General features: G+C 48.7%; 3 protein-coding genes across 13 annotated transcripts in view; 2 read left to right on the top strand and 1 right to left on the bottom strand.

The window, feature by feature from the left end:
- The first annotated feature begins 9,577 nt into the window (after positions 1-9,577).
- LOC125953994 (cytosolic Fe-S cluster assembly factor NUBP1 homolog) lies at positions 9,578-11,317 on the top strand. Its single transcript, XM_049683917.1, has one exon. The coding sequence runs from the start codon at positions 10,306-10,308 to the stop codon at positions 11,284-11,286; it is 981 nt and encodes a 326-aa protein (XP_049539874.1). The 5' UTR covers positions 9,578-10,305; the 3' UTR covers positions 11,287-11,317.
- On the bottom strand, positions 11,295-14,820 carry LOC125954007 (protein RER1). Of its 2 annotated transcripts, none has more exons than XM_049683938.1 (6): positions 14,756-14,820; positions 14,362-14,415; positions 13,901-14,266; positions 13,591-13,792; positions 13,300-13,517; positions 11,295-13,229 (listed from the first exon to the last, which is right to left on the bottom strand). In XM_049683938.1, exons 3-6 carry the CDS (start codon positions 13,970-13,972, stop codon positions 13,155-13,157), a joined length of 567 nt encoding a protein of 188 aa, XP_049539895.1. In that variant the 5' UTR covers positions 13,973-14,266; positions 14,362-14,415; positions 14,756-14,820; the 3' UTR covers positions 11,295-13,154. The 2 variants fall into 2 exon arrangements, with proteins under 2 accessions (XP_049539895.1, XP_049539894.1); XM_049683937.1 differs by having other exon boundaries at positions 14,744-14,766.
- A 101-nt stretch (positions 14,821-14,921) lies between these two features.
- The window catches only part of LOC125953923 (uncharacterized), a 19,211-nt gene continuing 6,873 nt past the window's right edge, over positions 14,922-27,259 (top strand). For 6 of the 10 annotated variants that reach the window (XM_049683772.1, XM_049683762.1, XM_049683769.1 and 3 more), the window contains exons 1-2: positions 14,933-16,296; positions 21,155-27,033. In XM_049683772.1, coding sequence (XP_049539729.1) covers positions 21,171-27,033 — 5,863 coding nt within the window. In that variant the 5' untranslated portion in view covers positions 14,933-16,296; positions 21,155-21,170. Of the gene's footprint in view, positions 16,297-21,154; positions 27,034-27,259 lie in introns of all 10 variants that reach the window. The other 4 variants (XM_049683768.1, XM_049683763.1, XM_049683767.1 and 1 more) reach the window with 4 other exon arrangements.

Below are 27,259 nucleotides of genomic sequence, written 5' to 3'. Positions count from 1 at the left end.
ATTCGTTCCCTTTTTCTTGGCCAAGCAGCTCATAAGGACAACGACGATGACGACGACGACGACGACGACGACGACCAATCACAGCACCGACAGCGTGAGGCGGTATACTGGCCCGGGGTACTCGGCCACGGCGACACACACGCACAACGGGGGACTCATCCTTACAATGTATTCGGTCGCGTCTTTCGCCCTCGTCCTCATGGTGCTTCTTGGAAAGGATTCTCCACGAGGTAATATATTTAAATTAAGTGCTCCGTGGAGCTGAAAGAGAAACGGATTGACAAGGAGCTCTATAGCAACCAAACGGAAGCCATCCGGGGCCATGGGTTGCCTTGACGGTGATGGCGATGATGCTTCGGTAAGTAACCTTCTAGCGGGGATTCCGTCTTTTTGCCGTGGAAGAGAATCCCCTAGAAGAAGGAAGTCATTTGAATACACACGATTGATTTTGCGCGGCGGATACTGTGGCTGCGGCCTCCACAGCCAGTCAAGGTTAAGGATGGACCGGCAGGATTACTCAACTCAATCAATCCAAAACAGTAAAACCGAAGCGAAGGGTCCCTACGAACTTGACTGGCATGTCTTTTTGATTTGTAAAAAAAAGACAACATTGTCGTTTGAAACTGCCGTCACCACGGTCGCGACACAACAATTTATCGTGTCCATCTCTCTACCTCCCCCTCTGTTGACCGCGTACGGTATCGGTGCGTAATGGCTTTGTAATTGCGTGTTTAGTTTTCCCAGGTTCCTCCGTAGGATCGACTGGACCGGTGGGTGAGAGCATGATGTGACGTGTTCCCGAGACATTGACGAGGCGATAGGGGGACTTTTGTGGTCGAGAACTTCCTGCAGGGATCGCTGCAGTATTTTGAAACCCCGGAAGGGGGTGTGTATTTCGGGGGCGCTGCCTTTCGGTTGCCCAATTGAGATTGATATCCGCGACGGAAGATTAGCATCTTATTTGCAGTTACTGATGACTGCTGTTCTGGTCTATTACTTTTGTGTAATCTTTTGCAAACATTTAAAGAACAAAATGGTGGGGAAATAGGGGAGTAAGAAAGGATATCTAAATAAGTTGAAAACAAAATGGCATTTTGATTGGAATTTTTCTTACTCACCACTTATTCCACAAAAAACTGGCAAAAAAAAGGCAGACCAAAAACTTATTTAATTCTCGTGTAACAAACACACAAAAAAACGGCGCGATGCTTCACACCTCCGCAGCAATTCACCAATTCCTAGCCGGGGGATTAAATCGAATAATTCGACACCATCCGATTCAACTGGTGACAGAACTTGTCGATAATAATGTGTCTCCAGCGACATCTTCTTGGCCTTCGTCTCACGCCACCGCTTCTTTTTCTTCTTCACAGAAAAGCATACGCCTTCCTGGGTTGTGTCAATCTTTATTAGGGAATCCCTTATCCGTTCCCGGCGTTGGCGAAGTGAAAACAAACTTCCTATTAAGACGCATGGAACTTTCTTTCTTTCTTTCATTTCCCATCATCCCCAGCGTTGGGACAAGGGGAATGGATAAGTCGATTGTTTCGGGTGGAGCTGGAGGTCCTCTTCGATTGAAGTTGGTGCTCGGGGACGAGTTTGGTAATCTGTTTTTTCCCTTTTTTTTTGGTTGTTACATTTGTTGGCCACCACTTTTCCGACCATCACCTTCGATCGTAATGGTCGCTTCCAGCATGTGTCATTGTGTTGGGTTAATTGAAAGTTGTTTGGGTTTATTTCTGTCCGTTCTAGGCTTCCCAGTTTGTTTGCTTTCGGTGGCCGTATTTCGAATCTCGTGTAAGTTTATTTTCCTTTATCTATGGTCTTGGAGATGTGGTTACACGTTACGTGAGGGGTAGCATTATGTTTTTCAGATAATCTTTATTTGCTTATATGGACAAGAGGTTTACAGGTTTGCTGTTTATGGAGAGTTTCTTCTTGAAATTCAATAATTCTCTTTTCTCTCAAATAAAGTTGAGTTGAAACTTTATAACAATCAGAGAACGTTGCCATGGAAGGTATGTAACATGGAATCATCATCTGTTTGTTATAATTCAGCTGATCTGCTTGAAAACTCGATTGGTTCGAAATAACTGAGTTAGGTTTTGTAATAAAAGTGTAAAGTAAAATTCTATTTTATTATGTATCTTCCAATCTAATGCTCAACCGTTAAATAAGAAGACACAGATTGACAGCGATAATTGAAATAAATGTGGCACTGGGATACGCAGCTAATTTATTCATCAAATCTGTGGGAAACTGTTGACTACCGTGTGGCTAAACCAAAGGACAACCACCACATTTTAACGGCGTAGGCCATGAAATGAAAACATTACGAAGCCAAATGGACCGAAGTCCCCTTTTCATAGTCTTCCGAAGCTCCGAGTATTAAGGCATCGTGGCATCGGGAGTCGATCAAAAATTCATAACACCTTTAATGACCCTATTAAACGCTTCCTTACACCACCGCACACCATTTATTCCTCCCACTCGCGTGCAAGCAAGGGAACGAATAGGGACGGCTTGTTGTAGTTGCTACTTTCGGGCCAACAAACGGAACGGGGACGCTCCTCCGCAAACAACCGTGAAAGCAACAAACTGCGGGCCTCACTCCCGTGGTCTGCATTTTGCCAACAAGGGATTTGTCAACGCGCGCGGCCGAGACCGGGAGTGAAAGACCGACACCCATTTACACCCTTCTTATACGCCACGCATGTAACCAGCCCGGCAAACAATCTGTTTCCTATCAGGAGTTTCGGGTGTGGTGACGGGGGCCGGGTTGCCAGGCTAACCGAACGGAACCGCCCACGGAATGATTACTGGCGAGGGGTTCGGCTCGGTAAAGATATTTATTTCAATTTTGGATCCAATTTTTCATCACCAAAGGCAGGAGTGCGGCAGGAGGACATTTCCAGAGCCGCAACCGCCGGTACTCTGCCCGAGCATAGAAAGGATGTTTGCGTTGTGTAAGGGGGCTCGAGATTAGCCTGTTAACAGTTTAATGTTATCTCTGATGTTAACACCTCGCCCTCGCTTTATTCGAAAAAGAGTGTTTCGGAAAGGTCCTTTTGGTGGTCGAAGAAATTATCCTTTCTTGATCGAACTGTCTTAATCACTACACTTGGCTTTGAAGGAGATGGTTTATTCATATTAATCATTCTTTACATATCTGTGTATAATAATAAAGTATACCATGCTGTGGTATGCTGTGTTATAGAAGAAAAGCGAAGAAGTAAAATGAACTGAACTGTCGCAACGTAACGCCATATTCGAATACCAACTCATAACAGTCGACAAAGAAATGATAAAGTGAAACGGTTTGATACGATCGGGGAATTCTTTTTTATTACATTTCTGTTCTCCCTCGACGGCTGCAAAACTCGCTCCTCCGACCAAGCATACAACAGACGAGCTTTTCTGCCAGCGATCCTGTCGTCAGGAAGCGCCTGATGGGACCTGACAAGCCCCCGGGGGATCAACGACGTCAAATGGACTAACTTTTAACGAGCCGTTTACCGACCAGCTACACCGCCGGAACCCTGAAGCTGAAACGTTAGCGTCTGCGCTGCTTAAACGAGAAAAGTTTGAAACAAAATGGAGCTCTATTTGCTGGAATGTGTGTGTTAATACCAATTTAACCGAGCAAAATGGATCGTTCCGTTGTGAATGGAAATCGTCTCAGCAGCTCTTAACCGATTATCAACACCTCCATTTGCATCAACGCATATCCTCCGACCTCTGGCAGCAACAGCAGCAGCAGCACTGTCCTGGGGTGTGTCCTTTTATGCAAAAGACTTTTTGACTAACTGCTCAAACCGAGGGGTGCGATAAGACGCGATAAGGAATCCTGTGCCAAGCTGCTCGCTAGCAAGTGAGGCGGAAAAACTGTTGACCCGAGGTGGTCGGCGCATTATTGCCGATTATGACAGCTTAAGGTAATTGAACGCTAGCTTACACCAGAACCAACAACAGCAATCGGTCCAGGGGCCATGGGTCTCTATTCCGTTTCCGCTTCCCAGGCCCATCGCCTTCTCGCCGATCGTCGATCCGGAGGAAATTGGAAACACACAAGCAGAAAATGGAGAAAATGGACTCTGTTTACGTGCGGCCAAAAGTGCCACCATCGATGCCGTGCGATCGCTGCCCGGACCGGGACCTTTTGATTTTGCATCGGCATTGGCATCGGGAGCATTTTGCAAATCCTCGACTAAGCGGCTGCTGATCCTTTATTAGATCGAGACTGAAGCAAAAAAAAACAGGAGAAGAAAGCGAAGAAGGAGGCAAAGGCCGAAAGGATCACCGATCGCCTGGTACGACGATTCCCGAACATTGCTTTCAATGGTCAATGGTTCTGTGGTTTTCGCTTGAGGATGCAGCGGTACGTTAGTATTTTTATCCCGAAAGGTGTGGCCAGACCGACCGACCGACCGACCTGGTCGCGACAATTATCGGATCCAATTTCCTAAACAGAAGGACAGTTACCGGATTGTTGGTTGTTGGTCGGTGACCGCAGCCTTTTCCTTCGCCTTTGCTACCGTCCTGAGGATGAGGTTCTCCCTCTTTCTTGAAGGTTCGAAGTAAAACGATTACCGACGGATGGGGATGGATGGTAGGTTCGGTTGCAGTGTTGCTTCGGTCGCTTTACCGTTCCGCCGTTCCGCCGTTCCTATTCCAGCCAGGCGGAACCGTATCGGACACAACAAAAACAAATAGGGTGCTAAGCTGAAAATTGATCCTATTTAGAAGTTTGGTTTTCCAATTTGATTATTTTCGACAGTTCGTTACCTTTTTTTTATGTCCTGGCGAGCTTGTGTCCTGTGGGAGGGTTTGTGCTTGTCCAGGATTGAGGAAGTACGACGCTCGACAGTTCGGAAGAGAGCTACCGGACCGAAATGATGCTAAAATGACCACGCGTTTGCGTGTGTTTGGTGTATTTATTTTCTCTAAAAAAAACGACTGTCTGCTTGTTACAAATAATTGGCTGTAGATTGGTTTTTAAAATAATTAAATTTTGCTTACAGGTGGACAATCCTTTCTTGTGTTCGAGATGTTTTTTATGATGTGTATCAGTTTGCTGACTTAATTGAAATAAAAAACCATTAGGCATTTGAGGAGAACTACCTTATCAACCTTAAGGACAAGAGCTTTATTGCGCAGCATCGTATTTGTAATCCCATTAGCATTTGCGTATATCATCTAAATGCACGGTGCAAAGACTCCCATAGACATAAGGGTCCCCAGGTTGTTGATGCTATAACACATCATTGTTTCACGTATTCGGCATATCCTCTACCACATCATTTAGCTCGCAACCAGTGAGAACGCTGCATCATGAGTCACACTATAAAGAACAACGAGGTCTCCACACAAAAAAAAACTGCGTGAAACATTCTGCTTCCCAAACTACCCGATTCTCATCATGTTCTAGCCCATCTCGTCCCTCATGCCTTGCTTTGCTTTGAACACCTTCTTGTGCCGTTGTGTGCCGGCCAACAACTGGCGCAAAGATTTATCTTGCGCCAGTTTATCACTTAATTAACGCGTTAAACGCGTGTAAATGATCTGCTTGTTGATAATTAATTGACACCGACCACCACCACCAGCAGCAGCAGCAGCAGTAACCGCCAGCAGCCACTAACCAGCGGCCAGCGAGTTCAATCCGATGATACTGCCTGCCTGAACATTCGCTCAACTGCTCCATCTTCGTTAGCAGCTCACCCTCGTCGGTGTGCTCGGGCGAGGACGCAAGGGTATATTAGCATTCCCCTGTCTAAGTATTGGGCATACAGTGGTTGACAAGCGATTCGCAGCTACTTGGTGAAGTTTGCAAAAAGAATATTAAATTTTTAAGCAGCTTCATAACATCTTATAGTAAACCATGAATTATCCATAAAGGATATTACATGAATCTGTTAAATATCCGAATCAAATTCATTTTCAGGGATCTAATGCGATTTTTTTTTAAACATTTAGCAACATTTTAACCATTTTTCGAAATCTCTAATTGTTGTCTAGAACAAACTCCTTGAATTTATTCGAGTTAACTTTTTCCACCTCGTCGCCTATCACTGTTACTACCCTCACGGATCACATGCACCCCCTTTTTGACTCGTTGCCGAAGCAGCAATCACGGTCTCGGTGGTGGTGATTCCTGTGAGAGTCATCAACAAGAAAAGGGGCCGGCCGAACCTCACCATTCTCAACAGACGACAACGACGTCGACGACGTCATCGACGTCGCTTTGCGCGAAGGTGCTGAGGTGCTCCGGGCTCACCTTCCATCCCACCCCACGAGGCGGGGGTGAAGAAACAACTTTATTAAATTTGTAGCAAATCCCACCAGGCAACCCCCGCCTCGTGGCGGGTACCGTGGCGTGCCCGACGTGGAGGCGGGTGTGGAGGGAGTGGATTTTTCATCAAACCACAAAATGAATACATAAATAATCCCCGAACACGGGCGGGCCTCGGCCGAAGCCGAAGAGAGAACCAACAAAAAAAATCCCTCAAGCGCGTTAGCTTCTGGTGCTGCCGTCGAGGTCCCTCTACATAAGATGAGCAGTTTATTGAGGAAAAACCGAAAAGAGGGAAGAAGGTCGGTGAAGGCCTTGGAGGGGGGAGAGGGAAAGGTGAACCAGAAGAACCGGCTCAAGGATTGCCGCAGGACACTCTCGAGCGCGCGTTGGATGGTTGGTGTGGTTCTTTCAGCGCCCTCTAGACCCCCGGAGACCGAGAGAAAAGGAAATGGGAAAAAAATGGCGGCGACCAGGGAGCGTTGTTACTCAGCGTCGGCATTCTCCTTTTTTACCGGCGACCAAAAAAAAACACAACCCCAGAAACACCGGAAGGAAGTCAGCCATTTTGCGCGGTTGTGCTTTCGGTGCGGTTCCAGCGCAGTTCCTGGCAATCGATCGAGAGAGCTGTCGTCGCACCGTGCACTACATTAGGTGTGAAGCAGCAAGAAGTCCTTGGAAGCAACCAGAAGTGCTGCTAGTGCGCCACAAATCGATCCACGCCAGAAGAGCGCAGTAAGTGCGGCGTAAGTAAAACGTTCCTAGCGAGTCGTAGGCAATCGCGTGTTCGCGTGGTCACTCGCTGGAACTGGCTGCGAAATCCGCGAACTGCGTACATGGACCATTTGATTGCCGGCAATTCACTTTTTTTTTTGTAGAACCTACACATGGGGTGCCCGCTGCTCGATGGACCAATCTTATTATCAGCCAAGCGTGGTTCGGTCACTGGTTCGGGCAGTAAATGTACCATAAATTATTCATTCCTCGAGAACAATTCCCGACGTTTTTTTTTTATTCGACAAGTTCTGGCCGACGAGTGGCATCAAGGGGGAGGTCAACGATAATTTATCGAATCACACAAAATAAAACACACACACACAAAGATGTGCGATTAGTAAAAAAGAGGACTCCCGATATCGCAAATAAATAATGAAACCACCCCCTGATACACTCTGTTGTCCTGTGGGCGTGCAGGACGCAGCCACGCGAATCAATTCACTTATCGAGGTTGCACGCCGGGACTTATTGGCTAATATACGGAGATGGTTTTTTTTGTTACTCTCACCCCTAAAAGGGTGCTTGTTAATGCTGATGACCAACGGAAAGGGAGGGAAAAAAACAAGAAGCATAAACGAGCAGAAACCAGCATCGCGCAATTGGGTCAATCTGGTGAATTCGTCGAGTCGAACTGGAGTTCTAGAGACCCGATACGATTGGCGCGTGGAAGGTAATGTTGCACCAACATTAGGACTACAATGGAAATGGTGACGAGAATGATCTTTCTCGAAAAATCGACGAAAACACCTAGATTATCTTCATTAAGCACAAGGCAAAGCCCTTCCCATCCCGGGGGGTTATTCTACGATCTGTCTTCATTTATCAAACCGTGGGCCCAAACCAAACTGCTGGGCTGCTACATATCTCGCGTATCAGCATCTTGTAGCCAGGTTCTGTTCGTCCTCTTCGAGCAGCGAGTTAGTGCTGACACACGGAGGAGTTCACATGATGGGTGTAACAACGACGTGTTGGCTAAATAGAGCGGAAAAAGTGATTTCGTCCAGCAGTCTGCCCGCCTCGACTCGATGTTTCCCTTTTGCTAGCGAAGCACAATATGGCTGTACGCCTGTGTGTGTGTGTCCCCTTTTTTTTATCCTGGCACACGGTGGCCGACGGCCGTCGGTATATCGTCCGGCAGTTCGGCCGCAACAATAAATGCCGGTCCAGCAGAACGACAGAACGATAGCGCTGTTGCTGGAGCTGGTGCTTGATGGTCTCGTAAGGATCCCTGGATTGGATGCTGGATGGACGCACATAAATTACGATCCCTTTCAGTGACCGTTCTAATCATGTGATGTGATGTTGCTGGTGCTGTGATGCTGATCGGTCCATGTATCGGTGGCCTGTGTCTCGATTCGTAGCTCACTTCACATCACCAAGAATGTTCCTTGTCAGTGATGTCGTAGGATAGGTTCTAGAGCAGCGTGAGCTTGAATGATGGCGATATCGGCGAGTATTACTCAAGCCGTAAACTATGCTTAGTACCGAGGACACAAATCCCGCAGCGATGACGATTGAATTTCCATAATTTACACAACTCCATTATCATCACAACACGCTTCTTGCCTTATGCGTGAGTGAGTCACATGAATTGCTTCTCGTGTGACAATTTGTCGCTCGTCTTCGATTGCTGCTGAGAAAGTCAAATAGCATGGAATAGGAATCGACAAATCACCTCGAAACCGGGAGATGCGCTTAAAAAAACAACAACGCGTGGCGCGTGCCGCGTGGGCGCTTCCACGTTTTACTTCCCACCCCCGGAACGGTGCTCCTGGTTCTCCCCTGACCTAGAGGCCCATTCGAGGTTGTTTGTTTATTTTTATTGTTCCGCTGGTTGACCGGCGGTGGGTATTTCATTTTTTTTCTCTCTCTCCTCGTGTTCCATTTGTTGACTTTAACGCCCTTCCGGTTAGAGTGCATTAGCCGTGCGTATGTCCATCCGACAATATGTTTTGCTGACCAGGATTTCCACTTGGACTGTTGCCGATTTCTAGTTTCCTGATTCAAATCACCATCCTGAGACATTCAATTAGGGTTTTTCTATTGAATTCGGCAAAGGCACGGCTGTGTCGCGATAAGGTTAAGCACCTCCTTATGGGCACCATTATCTGAGCTGCGGGGGTTCATGCCGCCGGTAAGGGGATTTGTTTGATTAAGATCAAATGGTGATTAAACAATCAGCGAGAGATTGAGATAAAAAAAAACTCGTCAAGGAGAATTGAAAATCATCCCCTCTGTGGTGACTGTAAAATATACAAATATGCTGCTTAAGCGTGCGTACCGTGGGATAGGCCAACAAGCATGACAAGCATGGGTTTCCGTTCCAGTTGATCTCCCTTTTCAGCTTCGAAATCCGATGCGATGCTATCGCTGTACAATGGTGTAAATATTATTTTTATTAGATCATTCGCTTGTTCCATGATGAACGATGGACGTTCTCAGACTAGAGCACGAGCATTACACACAATTATTGCTCATAAAAGCGATCGAACGGTCAGCTATAAGCGGATTTTGTGTTCAATTTGAATGGTTCACTTGCAGCACCACGAAATCGATCATCGTCTAGCCGTTTGTCCAAGTAGTAGATCGTTCCGTTTATGGCATCGGCGAGCCGTAAAGCGAAATGGCTGCGATTTACAAATGAACGACGGGTGGAAATTTGTCTGCCTTTCCCCGTTTAGATGAGGGCAATCAAATGTAGTGCAGCACCGTTTTATGGTCAGATTAACGTCGGTTGTTCTCGCGGGCTATGGGAAATGGTTCTGGTGGCTCGTAAGAGAAAAAAAGCTGTCGTTTTTTTTTGCTTTTTCCCGTTTCTGAATTTGATGATAAGAACTATCTTTATCTACCACTTTCCTATCAATCACGTCGAGTAAAATATCAAACGCTAGCCGGCCGCTTTAACGGACAAAAAGCAGGGCATCAAGCTAGAATAAGCTGCTGGACTGGGGATGACCTTTTGTTGGACATGGGACTGGAGCCGATACATAAAAAAAAATTCCAAACGATCACGTGGCGTAGATTTTTACGTTGAATTAATTTGAATTCGAATGGTTTGGATCGTGTTTATAATCCATGGTTTTGGTAACAAAATCGAGTAACTTTTTTCGAGCAAAATCGAGCAAGTTTGAACAGTGGTGGTCGATAAAGTAAGAGTGCCGTAACGTAAACAAAAAACTGGTTTAAAATCCGTGTGAAATTCCGGGCCAGATTTTCCCAAAGAAAGATAGTGAAAAACGATGAGTACGACCACAATTCCGGCCGATGCACCGGCCCACTGCCCCGGAACGGAAAGTAACGATGCGGGAAAGGCGTCCGCCTGTGCCGGTTGCCCCAATCAGCAGATCTGTGCGACGGGGCCGAAAGGCCCGGATCCGGCGATAGCGCTGGTTCGCGAGAAGCTCACGGATGTCCGGAACAAGCTGCTGGTCCTCTCGGGTAAGGGAGGTGTCGGCAAGAGCACGGTAACGGCCCTCCTATCCCGCGCCATGGCCCACCGGACACCGGAGGAGAACTTTGGTGTACTCGACATCGATATCTGTGGACCTTCGCAGCCGCGCGTTCTCGGAGTACTCGGCGAACAGGTGCACCAGTCCGGATCCGGCTGGTCGCCCGTCTACATCGAGGACAACCTGAGCCTAATGTCGATCGGGTTTCTGCTCGGCAGCCCGGACGATGCCATCATTTGGCGTGGACCAAAAAAGAACGGTATGATCCGGCAGTTCCTCACGGAGGTCGACTGGGGACAGCTGGATTACCTGTTGCTCGATACACCTCCCGGCACATCCGACGAACACCTTTCGGCCACTACCTTCCTCCGTGGAACGACCGGACGATGGGGTGCCGTCCTCGTGACCACTCCGCAAGAGGTCGCTCTGCTGGACGTACGGAAGGAGATATCGTTCTGCAAGAAACTCGGCATTCCGATCGCCGGCGTGATCGAGAACATGTCCGGTTTCGTCTGTCCAAAGTGTACGGTACAATCGATGATATTCCCGGCCCGGACCGGACCTAACGGTACGGGGGGAGCCGAAGTGATGTGCCAGGAAATGGAGGTTCCGTACCTTGGTCAGCTACCGCTCGATCCGCGGCTCACCAAGTGCTGCGATGAAGGCAAAGATTTTATCACCGAATTTCCAGAAAGCCCGGCCGTCACGGCGCTCGATGCGATCGTGACGAAGGTGCGGACGTTTTTCGAAGAGGCGCCGGAGAATATGTAGAATAAAGGGAGCCAGCGGACATCATTCTGTACACAGTTCTGTTCTGATTACTTTATTCGTTTATTTGGTTATAAAGGAGGGAGGGAGCGCCGTGGTGGAGTGCCCCTACTGTGTCCCCCGCCCTTTCCCAGACCTTTGCTTCCTGTTTTCCACGCCACAGTTCCTCTCTATCTAGAGCCCACGCGAGTCGCTCGCTTGCGTAGATTGCACCGCCGTTTCGTAACCCGTTCCCTGCCGCCGTTCGGGTCGGAGAATGGAGAATGGATCCTTCTAAATGAACGACGTTCTACGAACACACAAACAATCCGCTGCTTCAGAACAAATGGAAAGAATAATTCTATAAATCATGTGCATCGTGTGAGACTGGGCCGACCTTCATCTGCTTCTGCTTTTTGTAGGATTCTGATTTTGACGAATCATACGCACCGCACACTAGCAAGCTATCTGGCGTGACAAAGCCGTGTCAAAGCCTTTCATTATCTTATCGCTCGCTCGATGGCCGTATGTTGCTTCCTTGTTTGCGGTCGCAAAAAGGCTAAACCAAATACCCCAACAGCCTCCACTATACATGAAAACGGTTCCGGCTTAAATCAAATGCACCAACCTTGCCTGAACTATATCTCTTCCTGACCGCGTGGTCTGTAAGCTGCTGAAGAAGTAACGCCGTAAGGCGCAAGCGGACTAAAAGAATAAAACTGGGAACCTCAGAACTGTTGGGAGTTTTGAGAGAGGAAACAATAGAAAATGAAAAGAGATAAGGAAAAAAGGAAACGGTGAATAGAGTCGTAAATGAAACGGGGTGCGGAACGATATTCGTAGTAAAATACTTTTAAATGATAAAGGGCGAAATGGTTATAATATGTTTGCAGCAAATAGAGAACCTATCAACCTAAGCCTTCCTATTACTCGTAATAATTACAAGAAACTTATCTGCTCCTCCCATACTTTACAAAATAATTAAACATTATAACACTTTAAACAAACTCTAACTGCCGGTTTGCGTTATCTGCGTTTGGTCCACTGTTTTGGAACTTCTTCGGAACTTTTTGGCCATTTTCCATCGATATCGATCAGTTCATCCTATTTACTTGCAATTCAAAACCACCACCCGCAGGGGGTGGAATCAATTCAGCATCAACTCCATGTTAAGCGAGAATCTAAAATAAGGCCGTAAACCTGCCGTTGTTTGCTTTTGTCTATTTCTAAAGAACAACTAGAAGGGAAATTAATGTGGACCAACAGCAGCGTGGCGGAACAAACACGAGAGCAATGCAAACGCCATTAATGCCGGGAAACTAAGAATCGAACGTACCTCCGTCTCCTTATCCGTTAATATGCTGTTCTACTACGACGTAAGCACAAATCAATACCAGAAAACACATCTCAAAAATCCTAGTCACTTCGCTCATACGGGTCGTGCCGGGGAACGGGATTGCTGCTAAAAACCGAAGAGGTAAGGGGTGCTCAAAAGATAGTTTAAAAGTGGACCGGAAACCATAAAAAACCCGAATGGTGATCGAATGATCTAACCAAGTGGCGTGTGTATGAAGTTTGTGGGCCCCTGGGTTTACTGTACTATCTGCTTTTGACCTTCTCTCTCCCAACCCCTCCCTGCTCAAGCCCACAAAAGGGCCGCGGTTTTAGACAGTTGAAATCGTCACCGAAGCGGAGCTAGCGAAAGGCAACGAGGACGACGACGAGGACGAAGATGGCTGCGACACCGCGGACGGGTGAACGGCTGCCACCGACGAGGGGGCCATGGGAGCGGCGGCTGTCATGATGCCAGCCGTTCCAGCTGCGCCAACGGCCGATCCCAGCGACGAACACGAGGACGATGCGGATGCTGGTAGAGTTTGTGCTTTTAATTGTCACTTTTCCGTTGGCACCGCCTGGTAGCGGGGCTTACTATGGGTAAATGGCAGGTAGCGGAACTTGATCATGTGCTGCAAATGGAACAACAAGCATGGGTTAATGGTGATACGGGTGTCGGAGGGTCTCTCGATTTGAACTAACCTTGATCTGTCTCTTCATCGTGATGCAGAACAGAGTGATGAAGTAGAGCACCAGGATTGGCCAAAAGACGGGCACGTTGAACACCTCGAAGAAGGTACAGATGATACCGATCACCGTGCTTTTGCTGATTGCGTACCAAAACTTGAACTCCGGTAACCGGCGGATGAAGGGTCGAAACTCTTCGTTCGCCTTGGTCGGTAGTTCCGGTCCTTGATCATCTGCAGTACATGTGAAGAGAGGAGATCGTTAGTGGTGCCTTCACGCCTCACCAGCTCAGTGCACGCCGCGTACCGTCGAGATCGAGCGCCGGATCAATTTTCGGCGTAAGGAAAGCGATGAACAGATTCAGATGGTAAATGCCAAGCGCATACGTTACGATGTACCAGCCCTGTTTGGTGAATACTCGCAGCAGGAACAGACCGATCAGTACGAACGCCGCCACCCACCGTACCTTGGTGTGGGGCGTCCATTTGTCCAGCTGCAGTTGATAGAGCTGAAAAAAAGCGGGAAAGTGGAGTTAAAGTGTGTCATTACGCCGTCGAGACGGCAGTCACGACCAATTAAAGGTCCATTAACACCACCGCACGGGAATGACTCTTACCTGACCTAGCCTCCTGAAGAATTGTGCTACCACGTTCCGGCTAGCCGGCGACGAGGACTCTTCGTTCATCATAGTTGGCGGAAGGCAATCTTGGACCGATTTTCTTCACTCTCTTCACTCGTAATCGTTTTCCTGCCACAGGCAATCCAAGTAGCCCACGGATGCCGAAGGGGGGAAGGGGATCTCCAACGTAGCGCCGTGCGTGCGTGCGTGGTGTGTGTATGGGGCCGATCCGACACTGGTCGGGGGCCTAATATAATTCAATTATGTTGCGTGACGTTTTGGTGGGTGGGGAGTGAAGGTGGAGCAGGCAAATGATAAGTACAATCGGTACCGCTGTCAGCTGTCCTAGATGTGCGTGCAGAGCTAAAACGAGAAACACATATTAGAATTATGCGCCATCGGGGGCTTCCGATTGCGGTGACCCCAATCAGGTTGGCCATTTATTTTTGGCCACTTACCGGTGGCACCACGCAAATGATTACACTCTCTCTCGCCGACCGGTGGTGTCCACTCTGGAAACACAAAAGTGCAACGTAAGATGATTGAAAACGGAGGAACGTTCAACTAGTGCCAGCCAGGGGTCACAAACGGGCGCATGCAGAACTTAGGCGGAAATCAACGGAATCACAAAGAAATCGGCGATAACCATCGGTGGCGGGGGTATCGTCGGTGTGCAAACCACAAGATTCCGAGTATTACGGGAGTGTTACGGTGCCGAGTGTGTTTAGCGAGTTTCTGCGGGTGCCCGGGGGGAGCGAAGGGTTTTGGTCAACTCGTGCCTTTCCTGGTCAGCACGGGCGAGAGCGGGTGTATCCCGAATCCGGGGGACGAATAGTTTACCAAACAATTTACCGATTTTGCGGCCGATATTTCTGGGAGCGGGTGACGAAAAATATTCAGAACATTTCGAAAAGACGAAAAAAATCCAGCACCACGTCAACTCGAACTCGAATTTTGCCGCGAAGTTTTGTACAACTGCTCGACGGTGCCTAGTTTCGAGCAGTCGCCACTTCTCGAAAGGACGTGTTTCTTTCCTGAAACTCCGCGGCAACAAAAAAGTGTGTGGCTAATTAATTCGAACCGGAGCCGGAGTTTGGAGTGGAAAAGCGAACATTAGAACCGTTGGCGAGTGAGAATGTGCTGAAAATCGATGTGGGCAACGCGCTTTTGGGTGAGACGAGTGCATTTTCCGACGCCGTCGTCAGGAGGAAGAGTTAAGAAGAAGAAGGGAGGGAGAGAGAGGGCGCGTTGTGTTTGGTGGTGTCGTAGCAGGCGTTTTTGGTGGCAAAGTAAGCAGAGGGAGTCGAGGTGAAGAGGAAAAGTCCGGCGCCAAAATCTGGAAGTTGAAGAATCGTAAGAATATTGTTCTTTTTTAGTGAAAAAGCATAAAGGCCAGCGAGCAGCATCGCGGGCTTGTGTAGCAAGAGGGTGTGGAGTGGAAGAGGAAGGAAGGAGGGGAGGGAAATGTTACAACCACTTGCGCTGCTGGCGTTTACTCGCGCAAAAGTTTGTTTTCCGATCGTTTTCCGGTATTTCTCTCCCTCGGGAACCATCGAGTGGGGTGGAAAATGATGCTCAAAGAAATATTGCTGGTTCAGCAGTTTTTAGCTTGCCTTTCCCACTCCGAGAAGAAATAGGCCGTGTTTTGTGCAAACGCAGGAATTGTGTGTGTTTGTGCGCGCGCGTGTGTATGAGAATGTAGTGGTCTCGAGCGGATTGGCGTGTGCGTACACGAAACGAGCGCGGATGTGTGTGGCTGAGCAGAGCGTGCGAGTGTGTGCGTGATTGAGAAGTTTATTGTTTGTTGTGTTCTTGTTATTGCTCGCGAAGAAAGCACCCCAAAAATGGGAAAGTCAGAAAGAAATGTTCAACGCAAAAGGGTTATCGAAGATGATGGGGTATTTGCGAAGTAATGCCGAAATAAATTAATAAGCCAATTCCTCTATTTATCTATCTCAGGAGTGTGCTAAACCGGAGCGAAGAAATCGTAAATTTTTGCAGCCAACAAGTTTGAAGTGAAAACCGAACAAACATGAAAACCAGCTAGCGGCGGCGTGAAGAATCGAAGCACCCCGGCAAAGTGCAGCAGCAGCATCAGCATTAGTGGAGTGCATGTGCAACACGCAAAACTGCGAATCTACCAAGAAAGTGCCGAAATTCGGGGATTTTTCCGTGTGCGGAGAGTGAGCCACGCGAGGCGCTGTCTCTGGCTGGTCCCAGTGCAGCTTCCGGTGGCCACGGCCCCGCTGAATAGCAGTGCCCCGCGAGTCATCCTTTGTGTGCGACGAACCCCAGCAAATCTCTACACATTCTTTAACTCCGGGAGAGTGTACGACTCTGGGCAAATGTGCTACGGCCGCCGACAGCAGTGCGCCATTATTTCCACTACGCTGGTAAGCATCACTTTGTTGTGGATTACCTTTAACCAACCCCTTTTTGTGAAGAACAAAAAACGTCTGGGAAAAATCTGCAAAACATGCAAAAAAGGCAAAGGTGCGAGTATTCCAGGGGGATCTAATTTTAGGAAAATGGAAACAGAACCCGAAATCATTAATCCCCGTGTTATTTCCATTGATTTCACCGATTAAATAGCCACTCCGAAATGGTAGACGGATGATTGACACGCGTTGTTATGCGTGTTTATAATCGAACGCCGCCATACACAGCGTCGCCAATGCAGCTAGCGGGCGACCGGGGCGTTCCAAATTATGTTCTCGCGTGACATGTTTCTCAACGACAGCCGACTGGTGAACTATGATCATGCGAATAATTATAAAGCCGAGTAGAGTGCGTGGTGTAGCGCAAATGAGTCATGCCAATCCACCGCCAGCTATGCCGGCCTTCCGAGACGTATCCGGTTAGCTAGATTTGTGTATCTGGTTAGCTCCTGTGTTGACTCATACGTCAATATTAATCATTCCCTATCGAGCATCGGCCAGATGGCGTGGTTATAAAAAAGTATTCTGATTTGCGTTGAAAAAACGATAATTTTGCCAGATTTCTTATTTTATTATTACAATTTGGTAAAGTAATACGTTATGGAGTGTGATGGTGCTGTAAAGTAACTCCCGATTCTTATTCCAAGCTATAAAAATGCATCAATGGTAGTAATTAAAGCTCTTAAAATGTTAAAACAAGACTTAAGAGTTCCAAATGCTATTCTGTTCTTTTGGCATCGATGATCTGTACACCATACTCAGCATCTACGAATATGTTTTATGGCACCCTCTTACTCCCGCACCCTCTCAAAGAGTGCTTATTGACTTTCAAAATAGAGGAATGAGGTATTCCTACCCGAAAATTATCCATTTTTACATAACCTTAGGCAATCGACCCGTTGAAATGCTAATTTGCATGCTGGGTCCGGCCTCAGGGGTTCGCTTCAAAAAGAGAACAAGTAAAAGGTCCTAGATAAGAGAAAACGGCCACCGGTGGGTGGTTTAGCGAAGGTTAAAGGGCCTGAATTACTGCCGGAAGGTGTGCTATCCTCAGGCCAGCCTGATGGAAAGGATCCTCTTCGACTCACGTGCTAACCATGTGCTTCTTCTACACCTCCTCTCGGTCCCGGCTTCGTCCTGGCAGGTGTTCCTAGGGATCCCCTTCGACTTCTGCCCTTTCGTTGGGTCGTTCTTCTCGAGGGCCCTCCTTCGTTCCGGTTCGCCGCTTCAATCTCAACCTCGCTTTCAACCGACCGGCACACGTAGAAGATATCTGAGGTCATTGGGATCTTCGATGAGCTATTTTTATGCTGCTGGAAAAAGAGAGCTTGGCTAGAAAGTTAGGGCACCATTCCTGCTGTTTTTTTTAGCTTTAGCAAAGGAAATACCGGAGGAGTCATGCAGCGGTTGATGACTGCCAAACTGCAGTCAGCATCGGACCGCCTGCTGGATTCCGGTAGACCCTTGAAGGGCTCGTGACTTGTGACCAGCGATCGTGCTCAGCTCAGCTGGTTCTGTCTTAAATTATTCTACGGCATTGCAGTTTGCCATTGCTGCTGCTACTCTTTTCCATGCTATCCGAGATGATTCCAAGGGAAAAATGCTACTGACCTTATCGAGGCGGGCGGAACGGTGCGTCTCCAGAGTGAGGAAGGAAAACCAGTTTCCCATCACGAAGGTGTGGTGGCAGCACGAGCGTCTCGCGAGAAACAAAGAGCAAAGATGGTTTGGCATTTACCGTGAATGCATTTTCAATCGTTTGGTGCATTTCGCTTTCCATGTTGTGTACCACGTTTGATGCACGTCGATCGGTGATTTATGTGCTTCGTATTCGTATTATGTGAAGCATCCTTTCGTCTTGCCGTTGATGTTTTCCTACGAAATCCATGTTGCTCTCGTGTGAAAGTGGTACCAGGATCATTATTAAACGAACACCATCAACTTTCAAGGGGTTTTTTCCGATGAGAGTTTTCTTTAGTGCTGGCAATTTTTTTGTATGTTATCTATTCGGTTTTGGTCTTGTTTTCTTCTAATGAATACGGCAAAGCAATAGGAAAGAGCGAGAGCAAAAGAGAGATAGAGAGAAAACGGAGAGAGAACGCGCGCGCGTGCGCCCATTCGAAGACTTCCGGCTACATAATGCACGGCTTCTTGCAAGAAGACCGACGACCGATAAGAAGGTGCAAACATACAGCCAGTAACCGGGTCTGATAACATGGTCTAAACTGCTACCAAAGCTTTGCTACAAAGTTGTTTTAAATTATTAACACTATTTTTAGTTATATATATTTTAGACTATTGGACGGCAAGACAAGATGGATGAGAATGATCATTTCATAAGATCGTTCGTCACCGTGGACCAGTGATGCGTTACGTTGTAACACAAAGAACGCTTTCCCGCCGAGTCCCCGAGTACCTGAGCAGTGTAGCGGGCACGCATCATAATGGAGAGCCAAGCTAGAATTCATTTACGAAAACGTGTCCAGCGGAAAGAAGAAGTCGAATGGAACCGTAGTCAATTTCCAACTCGGAATTGTATTGTTGCCTGCCGCCGGGCTGGGAATGCAATTATTACCGCGGTGTGGCGTTTCTCCAGAAATCAAGAACCATCCGATAAAGGATAGAGGGAGAGAGACAGAGGGCCCACCTTGTCAGCATTTTCTTGGCTTGCGCTTTCCGTCCGTGCTTTCACCTGCCCATTCGTCGTTGTTCTCGAGATGCGTTTTTAAGGGTTGAAGGAATGAACGAAGATAGGCAGGAAGAAAGAAAGGCAAAAGAACGCACTAAGAATGAGACACGCGCGTTGATCTAATAATGAGTGGGGAGTTAGAACGGGCCATTCGTGAGAGTACACGCGCAGAGCATATAAGCACAGATGTAAATTATCTGGCTGTAGTGTTGGTTGGGTCGGGCAATTTGTGAAGCAACACCAACACCACCGGCCACCACGAGGTTCTGCAGGTGTTTGTAGGGCGCTCGTTCGACCGCTCGCGTTCTGTGCGTATTCTGTTCTGGGAGGAAAAGGGGGAGTTGGTTGTAAAATCGAGAAAGAGGGAAAACAAAAAAATCAGTTTCACTCTTCTGGAGAAAGGATGCACTTTGTTGCATTGATCGTGGGATAATGGGTAAAATAATGGGTTAATTGTGTCGACATTTTGGCGAGATGATTTAAAGGGACATCGGAGCGGCATACAATTTAGGAACACAGCAATTTAGGAGGAACTTGCAGCATTTTGGAAATGAACAATAATTAACCATGTTGGAAGGGGGGCATTGCAATCCAAAAAAACCAACGCATCTTATGATACTCTCTTCTCTACAAAAACTTGTTTGGCTTCATGTTACTTGAAGTTAGCACAATTTGATATCCTTTCGTCTTTTTGGGGCATAATTTAAAGATGATTCCTAACTAGTCTCAAACTCCAGACGTCGATCGATGGAGTGTTAACGATATGTTAAGGCCATGATGAGCAGGATGCTTCGATGATTGAAATGTGTACATTTGTAAATGGCTACCCCGGATAATGACTTTGCGTGGAATAATTGCTTTATTTTTCCATCCAGATGTGCTGGCAGTTTATTATTGGTTGCATCCGTGTTCTCCCCACCGTGTGTGTACGCGTTATCAAACGATGTTTGCGCTAACGTGCTGGCAGCTGCAGCGCGCTGCTACATGCAGAGGTTCTCCCCTTTTCGACTGCAAGGGGTGCAATTATATTCCGATGAAATTTGGGGTCTCGTACGCATTCCTTTGAACCGGCTGCCGGTTCTTCAAATAAGTCAGGAAGAGAGTACTTGCTTACTTATTTATCAGGCGCCGGATGGTCTGTGCCTGCAGCGGAGTCCTTCATCATTCGCGTTGATAGTGTGATGCGTTGCACAATATCTTGCGGTCGTTATTCATATCGCGCTGTTGTGCCGGTTGAGCAATTTGGCAAGCATTTCCACTGTCCTCGGTGACATCGACAATTGTTTTGACAAGTCGATTGTCGGTCGCTGACCCATTGGCACCACCACCACCACCAGTGTGAGCATTGGTATGCGTTCGAGAAAAAATAGTTTTTCTTTCAACCAACTGCCTTCTCACACTCACCGTAGGTTGGGAGAAATTATTGGACTTCAAACGGCGGCACCAACGTGTGCGCCCTGTTTGCTCTCCCGAGCATCCACGTTCAACCCTCTCGTACAGCAGCAGCAGCAGGACGAAATCTGACAGTTCAGCAGAATTTCGTGGTGCGTGAGGGAGCACAATCCGGAGAGTAATTCAAACGAGAGAAGAGAAATTAGGACTTTTTTTCGTATGCTTCCGTTGTCGAACATCGACCATCGGCTGCTTGGCAAACTCGTATCTGTCGCATGCTGCAGAGACACACTGGCATTGTGTCCCCCATGTGGTTGGCATTTATTTTCATCAAATGCTGATTTTAGCTGACAAATTACGCCTCGCATCGCTGGTGCTTGCCGAGGTATGGTAGCGGTGATGAACGGAACGGAAATTCGGTCCGACAGTGACAGTGGCGGTGCGTTTTCGTTCTTTCCGGTCTTGGGTTGGCAGGGGGGTTGTGCGAGCTGTAACATATAGTACAGAGTGTGTGTAAGATAAGCATTTTCACCAGAAATACACGCGTTAAATTGGGTGCTTATGCAGAGGCCACTTTGATTATAGTGCAAAGGAAGGCAAAGCTGAAAATGTGTTTCCCTGATTGTTGCATCTAAGCTATCTTGGAGTTAGTTTAGTCTCGTTCGTTTAGTCTTCGTGTTCGCCAGTTCGCCCTACTGATCGTGTTTCGTCCGTTTTTCTCTTCTTTTGTAGAAAATTTCGTCGGAAAATGGAATGCGACGTATCTCCGGGGCCCCCTCCACCGGTGCAAGCGAACCGTTCGACGAAACAACAGCAACATGTCCCGCCCGCCGCCGTCGCCACCGGAGCAGGAAAGACGCTACACGGTGGCGGAGGCTCAACGTTCGTCAGCACCGAAGGCGGCAATAGCGGTGGCAGCAGCAGCAGCAGCAGCAGCTCAACCACCACTGACCTCAACACAAGCTCCGGTGGAACTGCCGGAACCGTCGTGGGTTCTTCGTTGGCCGCGATGGCATCACTGGCTGCCGACGATTGTCCGGTATCATCGACGGGCCCGACCGTTCCGGTACGAGTGCTTTCGATGGTTACACCGCCAACTACCGGTAGTAGTGGTGTCGCTCCGGTGGTTACTGCCGTCGCTAGTGAACCTATCGTGCGGACTAGTATCGGTAGCAATATTATTAGCATTACCAATAACAAGAGTGTTGGCGGTATTGGAACCGAACGATCGGTTACTGGATCGACGCAAAAACAGCAACAGCCAGTGGAGCAGCAGCAGGTGACTGTGATTGATATCAGCGATCAGAGCACGATAGAGGATGTCAGCTACACGGAACAGCTACCATCCTGTTCGACGACCGACACGAGCTGCGTTATCCTGTCGGATGAGTATGATTCGTCTCTGCCACCGGCGTCGCTGAAGGATGAAGAAGTGGACCCACTGAACGTGTCGCTCGAGATGCCGCTGTCTTCGCCAAAGTGCAGCACACCGGTGATGCTACGAGCTGCTGGCTCACCTACTCAGCAGCGCGTAACAACACTGTCCTCTGCTAGTGCAAACGTCGTCGTTCCGGTGGCTACTGCTACGCTTGGTAGTACTCCAAAGCATCATCACCATCTTCGGAGAAACGTTCCTAGGATGGCCACCGGTGGTCGACAGGCAGCCGGATCTAGACAACAGCATCAAAGAGGTGGTGGAACAGCATCCGGTCAGATGGGGTCCAATAAGTATTCCTCGGTGGACGGTGGTGCATCGACGATGCGCGAAGTGTTGGCCTCGATACCGGGTTTCAGCATTAAAACGCGCCGACGTACGAACAAGAAACTGTCGACCGCGGCCCAGCTCGAGCAGACGCGTGAAGGGTGCATTGATCTCGAAACGCCCGATTCGATACTGGTGAGCACGAACTTGCGTGCGCTGTTGAACCGGGAAACGTTTCAGCTACTACCGCCGCTCTATCAGTACAAGCTGGTGCAGCTGTTGCCACCGGTCGATCGACCGCTGGCCCTCGATGCGTTGGAATGTGAGCGCAATGGCATCCGGTTGAATCCGTCCAGTCTGAACAACGAGTTCTTCGCCCGTGCCTGCCAAGAGTGGCGCGATCGGTTGTCGGAGGGCGAGTTTACGCCCGAGGCGCAAATAAAACTGCGTGCGGAAGCAGAGCGTGAACGGGGGAAGTTGGATCCATGGAAGTTGAAGCACTTTGAACCGATGTGGGGTGATCGAAAGTACGCGAGCGGTGCATTCATCGGTGCCGCTGGTACCATGGCTAATCCGTCACCACCAGCACCACCAGCCCCTACGATACCAGTACCAGTGGTAGCCCCCATACCGGTACCAGTACCAGTGGCTATGGTTCCACCAACAACACCACCTATCTCTTCACTGCCCACGACTGTATCAATGGTGGTGAATAAGGTAGTTTCAACGGCCAGCACTGTGTCGAGTGTTGCCGTTTCAGGAGGACGTGTCCCACCTGCCGTTAGTGTTGCTCGAACAGTGGCAAAGATACACCCGGTCATCAGCAGTAGCGGCCGGATGACGACGAATGCCACGAAAGTAACAGCACCTTCCTTCTCATCCAAAGCGACCATCATTACCACATCGAGTGGAATGATCGTTCTTCCTGCGCGTACAACCATTTCGGTTACGTCCGGTGTTGCAACCTCGCTCGCTAGTGGTATTCCTCCTGCTGCGAGGGTCGGCGGTGGAGTCTTCGTAGACCCTATCGGCGCCGTTGCGGCTAGTAGTAATACTAGCAACAGTTCCATAGGTTGCGCCACCATCACGGCTAGTACTGCAAATGCCGCTACCATCGACAATGCTCGGCCACCGCTGAAGACGAAGTTTCGTTTACGACCGACGACGGAGATCGCTACCAGTACAACGGCGAATCCTTTCAGCAGTGGCGATGATACAGCAGTTGGTGTCAGTAAGCAACTTCACAAACCATCGGCTGTAGCGCAGCATTATCAGACGATACTGAATCCGGTTGCGCTACCCTTAACGACCGTACGCTCCACTCAATCTAGCCCCGGAGGAAGAACGACGATGGCATCGTACGGTGGAGGATCGAAAAGAATGCTCTCGACAATGGGTGGGACACTAGGTAACAATGGATCTAGCGTCACCATCAGCAATAGTGCGGAAGTTGTTGTTCCCCTTGGAAGTGGTGTTGCAGCAGTGAAAGTCAGCGGCTCGCAACCGATGTCACCCAAACGACTCCGTACGGTGGGTGCCGTGACGAGATCGGCGTTGGCCGGAACCGGAAACTGCCAACCGCAGCAACCCGGCATATTCGTTCAGCATCATCCGCTCAGCAATGCTGCCTTGACGATAACAACAACGACTACGAATGCAGCGAGTCCACTGATCGCTCGATCGTCACCGGTCGTTGTTAAGCGCCTTGATGCAACCTCGCTTGGCGCTAAGCCGTTGGTTCATCAAACGACGACCTTGGCAGCAGTAGGAGCAGGGGGTGTTGTTGGTAGTATGAAGCGCGTCTACAGCAATCGCTCGGAAACACCACCCCATGGAGACGATCTGCTAGGGAACTGTAAGATATCGAGACGACGGACTGAGGACGCTTGTGGTAGCAGGCTGATGACGATTGTGACGTCAACGGCGGGAGTCTCTGCAGGAGCTCAGCAGCCTAGCACCACTACCACCAACAGCACAACTAGCATCGTGTACAGAAGCAGTAGTAGTAATAATCTAAATCGCCTTATCACCACCACCAATACCAACAAGAGTGCGACAGCCGCTCCCGCTGCCGTCATCAAGTCTGTTTCCTCCACCGAGAGCAGCGAGAGCGGTGGCAACAATGGTGGCGGCAATAGCAATAGTCCTAGGGTAGTGAACGTCAGTAGCAACAGTAGCTTTAGTATTAGTAGTAATACCAGTCAGAGCAATTTATCAGCCACCACCAATACTAAACATTTTAGTACTGGTACATTTATCGATGGAAGCTCACTGACTGATAGGCGACGGAAAGGAGGGCTGTATAGTGTCGCAGGTGCTGCAGCATCGATTGGGGCACATAAGCACCATGAACAACAGTCGAGAAAGAAAATACGGCGCCACCAACTAGTTGGACGCGGTGGCAGCAACGGTAGAAGCAATAGAAACTTTTCCACGCTACAAGCATCGAGTGCGACAATTCTTGTGGATGATGATGACGCAGAAGAGGTGGATAGTGAGGATCCCATGATTATCATGACGCTTAATGGTGATGGCACGAGCTCGCATGAGGAGGAAGAGAACCAATCGCTTCGTCCATCATCCGATCTTATCCTTGAAGATGCAAACGATCTAGCTGGAACGTACAATGCAGTCGACAGCGATCCAAGAGGAGGCCCAAAACTGGAACGAGGAAGTCTGCATAGTATACAGCAACAGCGAGTGTTAACCATGACAGTGCCCAATGCCCGCGATCGTCAGCAGCAACAGCCACAGCCTGTTGTGATATCGACAGGAGATACCGGGAATGGATTGGTGGGTGGCACTGCTACCGGTCGCCAGACTCAGATGATCTACGATCACGGTTCGGGCCAGATGTTTAGTTTCGTTTGTTTGCCATCCTCCTCCGCTTCTGCTACTTCAACATCGAACGTGTCTTCCGGATCCACCACCTACGGTGTGGGATCGAATGCGTCTGCCGTTGCCGACGCGGCCGCCTTGAGTCTTCGGTCACTGCCACCATCGGTAACGGTTACGGCATTACCCCAGCCAGCAGCTGCCCAACAGCAGCCAGCAGCACAGTTGCTATCGATCTCGAACGATAGCAGCAACAGTAGCAGTGCGTCAACCACCGCAATGATGGCCGCAAGTGACAATCATCTGGAAGGTGCAACAGTTGTTGGAACAGGACAACTAGGAGGAGGAGAAGGAAGAGCAGGAGAAGAGACGGCGCTGCATATGAATAATACGTTCGAAAATGTTCTGCAAGGTGGTGTTGTCCGTGGTGATGGTGTAGATCGTAATTTGGTGATTGTGCATCAGTCACAGCTTGCTTGTAGCAATGCTAGTGCAGCAGAGGATGGGCTGGCTAGGGTAGGAAATTTGGCAATGACGCAGACTGTCGTGGCGGCTGATCTTGGACAGAATGATGCATCAGCGGTGGTACAGGATGAGGAAGCGGCTGATGAGGAAGAGGACGAGGATGAAGAGGAAGATGAATATGATCGTGATGAGGATGAGGATGGAGGTGTACAGACGACGACAGCCACCAATACAGCCGATGAGGATGATGAAGACCTAGAGGAGGGGAATACGAATGAGCTTGTTCTTGGAATGGTTCTAAAGAAAGAAGATGATCACATGGAGGACTACAATGGTGAAGTAGGCTCTGAAATTTTAGACAACCATCATCAATCCATCGTTCACATTCGTCAGCCCAATCAAGTGCGTCGCTATCAGCCACTACAGCAGGAGCAGCTGTTGCCATCGTCATCCGGCGTGATGAATATGAACCTTACCGCTTATCATCACGATCATGTGCATCTTCATCAGCAACATCAACAGGATCATCTTCAGCTTCAGTTTCAAAGAACTTCAAGCAAAGCATCGCAAAGCTCACATGCAGCGACGACGATGGTCGCTGCTGCCGGTGCTGACGACGGCAGCGGTTTGTACAATTTGAAGGTCGAAGAGGACGATGGAGTAGAAGAGCCCTTCTGCTACAATGTAAACGAGGCGAGTGACTACTGTGATATTGCTTCCGCTGCGAATGGAGAAGATATTCCGGATGAAGGCACCAAACCGGACGGTATGGCCGATCATAATCATCTGCTGCATATGGTAAGCAGTATGCCGCCGCAAAACGTAGGTTTGCAGGAGGAAGTAGGCGAGGACGAAGATGCTGCTACAATGCATGAAAATTGCCTGGATGAGTACGACACCTCACATTACCGACAGGAAGGTGAAGAAACGGCCCCCACATCGGAGGAGGATGAGGATGGGATGAACTGTGTACTTGATCAGCAACAACAGCAACACCAACAGCAGCAGCTGCAAGGACATTATCAGTTGAGTCAAGATCACGGAGAGTTCCAGCAGCAGCAGCAGCAGGAGCAGTCGGAGCAGGTTCTCCAGAATAACAATGCGTCACTTACTGCAGGCTTGTTGCTACCAAACGTCAGTCTATCGCCTGTAGTAGGAACCGCTGCAGGTGCCGGGGCGGAAATGAGAGGTACACACATTCTTTATTCCGGAGGTACCATTTCGGAGCTATCGAATTGTGTGGCAGGTGCTGATTTACTGAACGACGGTTTGGTAGACGCTGAGTGTGAAGTCGAGCACCAGCCCTCGACGCAGAACGATGGAGAGGAATTGGAAGAAGAAGAGAATGTTGATGAGGCAGATGAGGAAGAGGAGGATGAGCTGGATGAGGAAGAAGATGATCAGGAAGCAGAAGAATCCTACGAATCGCCATTGGACGGTCCAGACGTAACACTACCGCATCACTATGAGCAGCAGCAACAGCACCCACAACAACAACAAATGCATGGTCAGCAGCAGCTTGATAGCTACATCGAGGACGTTGTGGATGGCGGCGATGCAGTGTACGGTATGGTGGATTCAACCGGTGGCGAGATGATCAGCACAGAAAGTAAGTACTACGGGAGCGATCAACGGTTTTACTTTATGGGTTTGAATGGTTCCTTTAGCGCAGCACTTGAATTGGATAGATAGGTGGGAAGTCAAGGGAGCTCGTATTGGTAAAAAGCAAGGCCTTCCATATAATAACAAGGAAAGAACCTTTATCATTTGTCAGGATTTTGGTCTTAGGTATGAAAAAAAAAACTTCCAGTTCTGAATTGAATGTTCTTACCAAA

The sequence above is a fragment of the Anopheles darlingi genome, chromosome 3, assembly GCF_943734745.1.
Source record: "Anopheles darlingi chromosome 3, idAnoDarlMG_H_01, whole genome shotgun sequence".
NCBI classification, from domain to species: Eukaryota; Metazoa; Arthropoda; class Insecta; order Diptera; family Culicidae; genus Anopheles; species Anopheles darlingi.
Note: the sequence above shows the minus strand (reverse complement) of the source record. Positions and strands in the feature narration are given on the sequence as shown.